This window comes from Ovis canadensis, chromosome X, assembly GCF_042477335.2.
Source record: "Ovis canadensis isolate MfBH-ARS-UI-01 breed Bighorn chromosome X, ARS-UI_OviCan_v2, whole genome shotgun sequence".
Taxonomy (NCBI): domain Eukaryota; kingdom Metazoa; phylum Chordata; class Mammalia; order Artiodactyla; family Bovidae; genus Ovis; species Ovis canadensis.
Genome location: NC_091727.1, coordinates 121,109,610 through 121,121,632, shown reverse-complemented (window position 1 = coordinate 121,121,632; position 12,023 = coordinate 121,109,610). Strand labels below are relative to the sequence as shown.

At 37.4% G+C, this 12,023-nt stretch overlaps 1 protein-coding gene across 2 annotated transcripts in view; it reads left to right on the top strand.

The window, feature by feature from the left end:
* The window catches only part of PLS3 (plastin 3), a 100,191-nt gene extending 88,405 nt beyond the window's left edge, over positions 1-11,786 (top strand). For both annotated transcript variants that reach the window (XM_070290873.1, XM_070290874.1), the window contains 7 exons: positions 3,028-3,223; positions 4,756-4,834; positions 5,855-5,969; positions 6,152-6,285; positions 7,117-7,240; positions 7,464-7,588; positions 10,541-11,786. In XM_070290873.1, coding sequence (XP_070146974.1) covers positions 3,028-3,223; positions 4,756-4,834; positions 5,855-5,969; positions 6,152-6,285; positions 7,117-7,240; positions 7,464-7,588; positions 10,541-10,673 — 906 coding nt within the window. In that variant the 3' untranslated portion in view covers positions 10,674-11,786. The remainder of the gene's footprint in view (positions 1-3,027; positions 3,224-4,755; positions 4,835-5,854; positions 5,970-6,151; positions 6,286-7,116; positions 7,241-7,463; positions 7,589-10,540) is intronic.
* Positions 11,787-12,023: the final 237 nt, after the last annotated feature.

The window sequence follows — 12,023 nt, the reverse complement described above, 5'->3', positions numbered from 1 at the left end:
CTAGCATATTTCATATCCACTTCAGATTGAGTGGATTACACTTGCTAAACCTTTTATGCTGCCCTTACCAGAACTGAATTTGTCACTGACTTGTAGTACTTATATTTCTGTCTGTTTTTAAATGTGAAATTCTTCAGTTCAGGTCACTCTTGGCACAAATGAGGGACCCTCCTGTGCATGAAGGAAGGTCTCTGGGATGGCTAGTCAGGTGATCTTATGCCTAGGTAGATAACACCAGTGTACTGATTCTGATTATGATACACCTCTTCTCCAGTCACTTCTCCCTGGTTGATCTTAAAGCACTCCCTTCATTGTCTCTATCCTCCTCAGAATCCTTTAAGGATTCCCCATTGACTCAAGAGTTCAGTCTGAAATGTTCTGCTGAGCATGTGAAGGCCTGCTACACCATCTTGCTCCATCTCTTCTAGCCAGGGCAATTTCCTACTGCTCTGTCCACACACTCATTTTACTGTTGAGTCTTTCATCATGCTTTTCCCCTGTTTTTCAGTGTCCTTTATCTTTGTCAGTCTTATACCTTATTTAGGGATATATATCTCCATCATAACATCCAGTTTCCTCATGATCCTTTGTGATCCCTCTCTGCCCCCATACTCCTCCATCCTAGGCAACCACTGATTTGCTTTCTTTCAATTTAGTTTGAATTTTTGAGAATTTTATGGGATCGTATAACAGATGCTCTTTTTTTTTAATCAAGCTTCTTTCAGCATTATTATTTTGAAACTCATCCGTGTTGTTACATAAATCAGAAATTCATTCCTTTTTTATTGCTGAATAAAAGTCCAGTGGATGGATATGCTGTAATTTGTTATCCATTCACTACGATGAACATTTGGATTGTTTCCAGTTTGGGGCTATTACAAATATAGCTGCTCTGAACATTCATATACAAGTTTTTGTGTGAGTTTAGGCATTCATTTATCTTTGGTAAATACCTAAGAGTGGAATGGCTGGGTAATGGTATCTGTGCATTTAACTTTTCTAAGCAGCTGCCAAGTTGTTTTCCAAAATGGCTATACCATTGCACATTGCTACCAGTAGCACATGAAGGTTCCAGTTCATCCACATGTTCACTGACACTTTAATGTGGTTAGTTTAAACATTAAGAATTTTAACAGTGGTAGAGGTGTCTCATTGTGATTTTAATTTGCATTTCCCTAATGACAAATGATGTTGAACATCTTTTCATGTAGTTATTTGCTGTCTATACATCTTTGTTTAAACACTTTACCCATTTTAATTGCATTGTTTGCTTTCTTATCAAGTTTTGAGTGTTTTATATATTTTGGATATAAGTCCTTGATTAGATATATGATTTGCAGACATTTAGTCCCAGTGTTTTTCCCAGAACAGACATTGTTTAATTTGGACAAAGTCAGATTTAGTCTTTTTTTTTTTCCTTTGGCAAATCATGCTTTTGATGTTGTATCTAAGAAATTTTAGCCTAACACAAGGTCACAGACATTTCTTCTTATGTCTCCTCTTAGAGGTTTTATAGTTGGGGTTTTATATTTAGCTTTATATTTATAGTTTTGAGTTCATACATTTACATGTGTGTGTGTATTGAAGGTTAATTTTGAATATGATGTGAGGTATGGGCTGAAGTTGTTTTGGGCATATATATATTTTCATTTGGTTATTTTTTGTTTCATTATTCTGTATCTTAATTTTTAAAAATTGTTGCGATTTCAGTGTTTCCTTCTACTCCAATATTATCAGTGCTTTTTGTTTAAGAATGCCAAGATGATTTAAAAAATACAGGATTTAAAAATAAAGATAATAAAAAGCACGAACCAGAAGCATTAAAGTAACAAGTGACAGATTGAAAGAAATAGAATAAGCTCTATTAGATGAACTCACTAGGCTCATGGAGAATCCCAAAGGCTGAATCCCAGTCAATTGCCTAATCTGCTGGTGGTTACTGATTGCTCTGCAATGGTAACAGTGAAGGGTAACACAGTAAATACCCATTCTTCTGGAGACCTAGATGATCGAGGCACCTCACTGGAGATGAAAAAAGTAAAGATAGACAGAGTTAAGACTCTCAAATTATAGAATCCGAACTATGTTGGTTTATAAGTAACATTTCCCAAATTTCCTTTATCTGTTATTTCCCCCTTATTATAAAAATCCCTTCTTACCTGACACTGTTTTCCAGAAGAGCTACATTTACCCTGGGGCATACTGGGGTGGCCATGTCTATAGCAGCTGCCGAGAGAAGTCTGGAGGGGGCAGGTCACTAGAAACAAATAATCCAAAAGCAATTGTTCCTCCTGCAGCTTCAGGTTTTTGACTTCTATTGTTGGGAGGTGGGAATGGTGAGCACTTGAGAAACTATTTTTAATTTTGTCTGAAATTATAAGATCTATAATTTGTAATCCTCACCAAACTGTATGTTAGTCAAGAAATCAGCATGCATCTTTCCAAAAGGAAAGAAGTTGGGGTGGGGAGAAGACAAAACGAAGAAGTTAGGAGTCCTAGGAATTAGTTGAAAGTAAGTATTTTACACTGAAATAGACAACTTTGCTTCCTGGATGGAAAAGTAAAAACAAAAAATAGTTTAAGAGAAAGATGATAATTTGAAATATGCAATTTAAACCTCAAAATTATTGGAGCCTGGTATCCTTGATTATTATTTTTTAAAAAAATTTTCCCATAATTCCTTCATCTTTTTCAGCCTTACTCCCTCTTTAGGGCTTAAATTTAAAATCTGAACAGATTTCACTTTTTTCTTAATGAATTTTGGCATGAGAGAAGTAATCTGTTGAGTGAAAGCTATTCTGTCCTTAGATACGTGATCTGGTGCCATCTAGGGTATTCTCAAGGTACTGCATATTAAGCACAGCCAACTTTTTTTTTTTTTTTTTGTATTCAAAACAGTAACATAAATGCCATGTGTTGGCTAAGAGAAAATAGAATTGTATACCCAGCCTATCATTGTAGGGCAAAGTTTCTATATTTTTAGTATGACCTTTTAAAAAAAAAACTCTTCTTATTTTACTTCAACAGGAAACAGATGATTTGAAGAGAGCTGAGAGTATGCTTCAGCAAGCAGACAAATTAGGTTGCAGACAGTTTGTTACCCCAGCTGATGTCGTCAGTGGGAACCCTAAACTGAACTTAGCCTTTGTGGCTAACCTGTTTAATAAATACCCAGCACTCACTAAGCCAGAGAACCAAGATATTGATTGGACCCTATTAGAAGGTAACTGAAGGTTTCTTAAATTATGTTTGGGGCTACACAGTGGAAATACATAGGCCACGATGATTTAATAATCTTGATTTAATAACTTTCCTTATCCATTTAGCAACTGTCTACTAGAAGTAGTCCCAAGGGCTGAGAAATAAGTGACACCTGATAGAAAGGGATAATAACAAGGGAACTTTTATTTTAATTTACTTATTTTTGGCTGCTCTGGGTCTTTGTTGCTGCATGCCAGCTTTCTCTAGTTGCTGCACCCAAGGGCTACTCTTTGTTGTGGTGCTCAGCCTTCTCATTGGGGTGGTTTCTCTTGTTGAGGAGTTGGGCTTCATTGCCCCATGGCATATGGGATCTTCCCAGACCAGGAATCGAACCTGTGTCCCCTGCTTTGGCAGGAGGACTTTTATCCATTGTACCACCAAGGAAGTGTGGGAACTTTTAAAGTAAGCTAGCCTAGGATCACTTAGTATAAGGCCACTTAGTAAACCAATGTTTTATTTTAATATTTTATATTTAGGTCACTTATTTTTAAACCTCCCTCCAAAAAAATGCACATATGCATAAAATTTGACTTATATAAATCTGCAGTATTTGTTTCATTCTTCCATAGTCAGACTAACTGAAACTGCTCTCAGTTCCTTTCACCTTTAACCTACTCAAAAAAAAAATAATAATGCATGTAAATATTCATTTAAATTGGGAAAAGCAGAGTATACCTTTGCCAGATTATATATTTATGAAGTATAGTACTTAAAAATTAACAAATGTAATTAGTAGCTCATTACATATCCACTAGCATTATTATGAAATCAGATGGTAAAGAATCTGCCTGCAGTGCAGGAGACCTGGGTTCAATCCCTGGGTTGGGAAGATCCCCTGGAGAAGGAAATGGCTACCCACTCCAGTATTCTTGCCTGAGAAATCCATGGACAGAGGAGCCTGGCAGGCTACAGTCCATGGGGTCGCAAAGAGCAGGACACAACTTAGCAACTAATACTTTGAACTCTCAATTAGCAGCTCATTGTATATATACTAGGATTACTATAAAATCTTTAAATTTTATGCTTTTGAAGTTTCAAATAATTTGTTGCTTTAATATAGGCATGTAAAAAAAGTACATATATGTAACTTAGAATCAATATTTTTAAATGGGTAGAGAGAAGATGTAAATTAATGTGAGTATAGAGGTTTGTATGACCATGGCAGATTTTTCTAATAAAAACTAAACTGATAATATCAGTTACTTTAGAAGTATGGGGATTTGGGGAGATACTGGAGAAGGATGAGATGGAGAAGAAATTATAAAAAGTTCATATACCTCTTAGCTGATTATAATAAGGTTATATTTTTACTTTTAAAATAAAGTCATCCAATTTAAAAAACAAGAGAGAGTATTCAGAGAGACTGCTTGGAGATTCATATTTGAGAAAGCCTCTAGATCTGAAAAAAATAAAGTAATCTAATGTGGGTTGATGTTATATGCACATATGCAAGATGTTTAATGATTATATAAACACTGTGAATATTTTTAATAGGAGAAACTCGTGAAGAAAGAACCTTCCGTAACTGGATGAACTCTCTTGGTGTTAATCCCCATGTAAACCATCTCTATGCGTAAGCCTTCCAATGCTATTGTAAAGTTTTGAACATCATGAATGGATGCTGCATAAATAATTATAGCTCTAAACCTTTTCTAAATGTTAGTTTGTAGTCATTACTTTATTGGAAAATGTGGTGACTTCCATTATCATTTCCCAAATACCCAAAAGCCCAGATTATTTCTTTACATGGTCATTAAGTGAAAGAATGTGTAAATATCTTTCTAACACCCTAGGGAACAGAGACTTTATATTTTGAAATGGAGACCGGAAAGTACATTAAGTAGACCATCCATGATTCCTTGAGGTCTTTGTGCTCACTGTTCTCTCAGCCTGGAATGTTCTTTTCCACATCAAATGCGTTATTCCCTTGCTACATTCAAGCCGCTGGTTCAGATTCTAACCGCCGCCACTTACCACTCCCTAACTCCTAACCTTGTTCTTTTTATTTTTCATAGCAATTAAATACATTCCCCTAACCCATTTATGGAGAAGGCAATGGCACCACACTCCAGTACTCTTGCCTGGAAAATCCCATGGACGGAGGAGCCTGGAAGGCTGCAGTCCATGGGGTCGCTGAGGGTCGGACATGACTGAGTGACTTCACTTTCACTTTTCGCTTTCATGCATTGGAGAAGGAAATGGCAACCCACTCCAGTGTTCTTGCCTGGAGAATCCCAGGGATGGCGGAGCCTGGTGGACCGCTGTCTATGGGGTCGCACAGAGTCGGACACGACTGAAGCGACTTAGCAGCAGCAGCAGCAGCAACCCATTTATCCATATACTTGTTTATTCTCTTTCTTTCTCTGACTCTAAAGGACTGGGATTTTTTTTCCTACGAGCCCAGCCTTTAGAACAGTTCTTTGCAAACAATAAGCTCTCAATAACTACTTTTAAGTGAATTGGATGGTGTTAGCTCTATTTTTAGCACAGATTAATAAAATGCATGCATCTTTTGACAGTGTAGTGTCCTTGTTTTTAAGGAAACAGGTCCTGCTCTCAGAAAACACTGATCAAACTCTTTTTAAATCATCAGTGACCTGCAAGATGCCCTGGTAATCTTACAGCTATATGAACGAATTAAAGTTCCTGTTGACTGGAGTAAGGTGAATAAACCTCCATACCCGAAACTTGGAGCCAACATGAAAAAGGTAGCAAATTAAGTTGCTGCGCATATTTGTTACAGACTGTTTTTATTTTCAATTTGTTTTTGTTTAGGAAACTCTGACTCTGAGCTTCTTGAGGACAGAAACTGTGTCTTACTTTGTGCGCACCTGCATGTACAGGTTAAACAAGTGAAAATCTTTAAACGTTTGCTTTTGTTTGTTTGCAGCTAGAAAACTGCAACTATGCTGTTGAATTAGGGAAGCATCCTGCCAAATTCTCCCTGGTCGGCATTGGAGGGCAAGACCTGAATGATGGAAATCAAACCCTGACTTTAGCTTTGGTCTGGCAGCTGATGAGAAGGTATGGTACACAATTTTAACTGCTTAAACTTCACTATCATACACATCTGTGATCTAGTCTTTACTATTTCTAAGGAAACGTATCAATGACTACCTTTGAAATTTTTGTGTTCAGACTATGAAGTGAGCTTAAGTAATGAATATATGTTGGATGGTCAATGGGAAACGCCTTCTTGAAAGTGAGGCAGCAGAACTGTGAATATTTCCCTTTTTTCATAATATGCCTGACATAGACTTAGTGTTCGTGACAGATTTAGTGTTCATGAATAAAAACAGCAAAAATTATGAACATGTATACATTTGAGAAAGAAGATCTCTTAACTGTAATGCTGAAAAGCAATTCATTATAACTGGGTACCAGCCAAAGCACAGCTTACTTTAAGTTGTTACCATTGGTTGGCCTAGTACACAGTGAGCCTGCAGTAGACTGGTGGACTTACTCTTTAGAGCACTGAAAATCTTCCTTCCACTACTACTTGAAATTTTTTTTCCATATAGTGTGAATGTCTTATCATGAAATCTTTTCTTTAATCTCTCAAGCCTAAGGAAAAGAAATGAAAGATAAAGCATCTTTCTAATATTTGTATTTTTTCTAATAAACTAGAACAGAAACTGTTCTTTTTTTTTAATTAATTTTTATTGGTGTTTAGTTGCTTTACAATGTTATGTTAGTTTCTGCAATACAGCAAAGTGAATCAGCTATATGTTTAAATATATCCCATCGTTTTCAGATTTCCTTCCGATTTAGATCACCACAGAGCATTGAGTAGAGTTCCCTATGCTATACAGTAGCTTCTCATTAGTTACCTGTTTCTTCTGCTGATTCATTTAGATATACCCTCAATGTCCTGGAAGATCTTGGTGATGGTCAGAAAGCTAATGATGACATCATTGTAAGCTGGGTGAACAGAACATTGAATGAAGCTGGAAAGTCAACCTCCATTCAGAGTTTTAAGGTAAGAATTTCATTTTTGACTATTAAATGTTATGTTTGCCATAGAAAGTATCTATAGTTTGGAAGGCTAGCATTTGGTTTCTTTGTGAATGAGATTGTTGTGGGGTTAATGACATGATTCTTTTTTAATTCCCTAGACTTTGTTTTTGACAGCTTTATATAAGTGATCATGCATTAATTTGTACACATGGAAATTCTCAAATGTATTGGTCCTTTTACTCTAGGATAAGACAATCAGCTCCAGTTTGGCAGTTGTGGATTTGATTGACGCCATCCAGCCAGGCTGCATAAACTACGACCTTGTTAAGAGTGGCACTCTGACAGAAGATGACAAGCACAATAATGCCAAGTAAGCGATGCTGCCTAATATCCTGATAAGGGCATAGGCATTATAGGCAGGCAGATCTGCATTATCAGTCATATTCTGCCACTTAAGAATGGTGTCAGTGGGGGAAACGTCTTCTAGCCTCAGATTCCTCATCCACAAAATGGGAGCAATAATACTTACCTTGGAGATTTTGAAATGAGTAAAATACGTAAGAGCCTAGCATTGTTGCACCTGACCTAGTAGGTAGGTGCTCAGTCAGCCATTGGTTTGTAGGTTATAGAAATACTGTATGTGTTAAAGCAACTTAGCTGCAAACTTAAAACAAGGGGAAAATGGGCAAAGGATAAGCATGCCTTTGATAGGGTTTTCTTTTGTCGCACTCTTTTTAAACATTTTTAAAACTTACTGTGCATAGCCCACCTTACTACGTATGTTGAGTTTATTATATTGGTCCCTTAAGTGGGCAGGATGCTAAACCCTCAGCTGAAACCATGCCTTGAAAGTTTCCTGCATTTTGACAATATTGAGAAGATCTTTTCCACCTGCCTCTTCCCTTCTTCTCTAAAGACCTAGGCTGTGATCTGGTTTCATGGGCAACTCATGAAAGCTATCCTAGTATACACTGAAAATCAGCTCCCAACAGGGCTTCAGAAAATAGATAAGAAGCGTTACTGCAAAACTTCATTTTGGCATCATATACGTGTCAAATCATTTCTTCCCTCCTTAAAAAAATTTTTTGCATCATAATATGTGAGGTAGGTGGTCCTTAGAAAGCATCACTATGAACAAAGCTAGTGTAGGTGATGGAATTCCAGTTGAGCTCTTTCAAGTCCTGAAAGATGATGCTGTGAAAATGCTACACTCAATATGCCAGCAAATTTGGAAAACTCAGCAGTGGCCACAGGACTGGAAAAGGTCAGTTTTCATTCCAATCCCAAAGAAAGGCAATGCCAAAGAATGCTCAAACTACCGTACAATTGCCCTCATCTCACACACTAGTAAAGTAATGCTCAAAATTCTCCAAGCCAGGCTTCAGCAGTACATGAACCGTGAACTTCCAGATGTTCTGGTTTTAGAAAAGGCAGAGGAACCAGAGATCAAATTGCCAACATCTGCTGGATCATGGAAAAAGCAAGAGAGTTCCAGAAAAACATCTATTTCTGCTTTATTGACTATGCCAAAGCCTTTGACTGTGTGGATCACAATAAACTGTGGAAAATTCTGAAAGAGATGGGAATACCAGACCACCTGACCTGCCTCTTGAGAAACCTGTATGCAGGTCAGGAAGCAACAGTTAGAACTGGACATGGAACAACAGACTGGTTCCAAATAGGAAAAGGAGTGCGTCAAGGCTGTATATTGTCACCCTGCTTATTTAACTTCTATGCAGAGTACATCATGAGAAACGCTGGACTGGAAGAAGCACAAGCTAGAATCAAGATTGCCAGGAGAAATATCAATAACCTCAGATATGAAGATGACACCACCCTTATGGCAGAAAGTGAAGAGGAACTAAAAAGCCTCTTGATGAGAGTGAAAAGTGGAGAGTGAAAATGTTCGCTTAAAGCTCAACTTTCAGAAAACTAAGATCATGGCATCTGGTCCCATCACTTCATGGGAAATGGACAGGGAAACAGTGGAAACAGTGTCAGACTTTATTTTGGGGGGCTCCAAAATCACTGCAGATGGTGATTGCAGCCATGAAATTAAAAGACGCTTAGTCCTTGGAAGAAAAGTTATGACCAACCTAGATAGCATATTCAAAAGCAGAGACATTACTTTGCCAACAAAGGTCCGTCTAGTCAAGGCTATAGTTTTTCCAGTGGTCGTGTATGGATGTGAGAGTTGGACTATGAAGAAAGCTGAGTGCCAAAGAATTGATGCTTTTGAACTGTGGTGTTGGAGAAGACTCTTGAGAGTCCTTTGGACTGCAAGGAGATCCAACCAGTCCATTCTAAAGGAGATCAGCCCTGGGATTTCTTTGGAAGGACTGATGCTAAAGCTGAAACTCCAGCACTTTGGCCACCTCTTGCGAAGAGTTGACTCATTGGAAAAGACTTTGATGCTGGGAAGGATTGGGGGCAGGAGGAGAAGGGGATGACAGAGGATGAGATGGCTGGATGGCATCGCTGACTCGATGGACGTGAGTTTGAGTGAACTCCAGGAGCTGGTGATGGACAGGGAGGCCTGGCGTGCTGTGATTCATGGGGTCACAAAGAGTCAGACACGACTGAGCAACTGATCTGATCTGATGATAAAGATTTATAGAGAACTCTTTAAACTTATTTTTCCAGAAACTTGATCATATTTAAAGATTCCTGTTACAGAACACCTAGAAATACCTTGCATATTAATTGAAGAGTGCTCCTACAAATTTCCTCAGCTGGACATGTCAGTTCTTAACTCCTTTCCTTTCTCTACCCTTTTCCTTCCTTGCTTCAGCCACTCTGGCATGTACCAGATAGACTCTGTCTCTTCCCTTGAATATTTGGAAGTATTCACTGTATCTATGAAATTGTATTTTGCATATGGCACAGTTTTCCACTGTCTCTAAGATCTCGTGATAGCCAGTGTTATCTTATTACATGCTCAATGAGAATATCAACATCTGAGTATATATACATATTTTCAACATCTGGGTGTGTATACACACACACACACACACACACATATTCTGGAAAAATGTTTTTTTCATATCAGTGCTCCTAAATTGTTCTCATTTTACATTGTAGAAAAGGAGTGAATAAATATTATCAGCCCCAAATAGTAGAGTTTAAAAATCTGGTATCACTTATGAGTGACCTCACAAAATAAAAGAGAAAACAATGAACAATGAAGTCATTCTGATTTGAACTCTTGCTGTAGAAGTTTTGTATCCCAGACAATTGAGTATATGAGAGGAAATAGATGCCTCATGTTGTGCCCTTGACTAATGGGAATTGAACCTCAATTTTTGTTTCCTCCGAAAAATAGGTACGCAGTGTCGATGGCTAGAAGAATTGGAGCCAGGGTGTACGCTCTACCAGAAGACCTTGTGGAAGTAAAGCCCAAGATGGTCATGACTGTGTTTGCATGCTTGATGGGCAGGGGTATGAAGAGAGTGTAAAATAACCAATTTGAATAAAAAACAACCTTGCTCCCAGGTGCATGATTAGCAGTACAGCAATTTCTGGCTGAAGTGCTCATGGCTTAAGAAACTTTTGGTTATTGAAAGGACTTTTTAGTTTTAACAAGACTAAGCTCATCATGGGAGCCCTCAGGTGAAAGAGTTTTAGTAACAACAGTTCCTCTTTCCCATAGTCAAGGTGGATTTGTCAGGCCCACCTGAAATGTGCCCATAGTCAAATCATTTACTCGCTCCTAGATCGCTGCCCTTGACGTTTCCCATTGCTGTACCTATTTCTATGTATCTGTTTTTTTCTTAGAATGTCCACCTCCTGGGACTTGCTTAGATGATTGAATATGAATATTATTGGTATTAGACAATAATTTGCTTTCCATCCAGTATGCTAGTTCTTATTCAAGAACTGTGGTCAGAGGGTATTTGTATATGAGTATCCTTTGCTTATCTTTCTAGTACTGAAACTTGACAGAAGTAACTGGCTGTGCAGAATGTAATAGAAGCTTTTCATATTCTTTTATTCTTAAAATCAGTATCTTTTTACAGTATTCTTTCTACATGATCCTTTTTTGTACATTTAAGAATATTTTGATTACATTAAATAAGACTGCTGATTTTGCTACTTTTTTTAAGGGGTCTTCAAGTAAGTAAAAAACATACATTATAGGTAGAGGGAAATGTACCTTAAATTTCCATCTTCCCTCCCACACTAAAGCTGTAAACACTTGACATATTTTGTCCTGAAACACTTGGTTCAATATATGCTTCTTTGTTTTAAAACATATACCATCAAACTCTCTCTTTAGATTTAAAATGCTGTTGAATATGACACTTTTGAGGAGAGAGTGGGCTCAGAATTTAGGAAGGATATGGTAGGCCAAGTATGCTAAGTGTATATTAAATTTTCTAATTTTACACCTAAGATAAGGAGATGCGGTCACTAAAAAATAAACATGTATGTAGGACTTAATGTACTCTAATGTACTCTGCTTTGTCAAGCTGTTTGCTATAGTTTTTAAGATCATAATGTTACTCTAACTCTGAAAAGTGATGTAATCTGGTAGCAATGTATTAGTTCAAATAAAGGCATTTACATAATTAGTCTCTTCACGCCTCTGTCCCTTCATAGTATGCCTATAATGTTTGCCAGGTTTTTCCCTCCAATATTCTAACTCATTTTCTGATGTACTTTATAAAATGATGTTTGTTAAATTTATGCTTTTGGAGCTGAATTACACGGATGGACAGATTAAGGTTATAATCATCAATGAGGTAAGATAGTTTTCTCCAACCTACTAAAATTTCCTTATCCAGTTTCTCCCTTTTTCTTTCTTT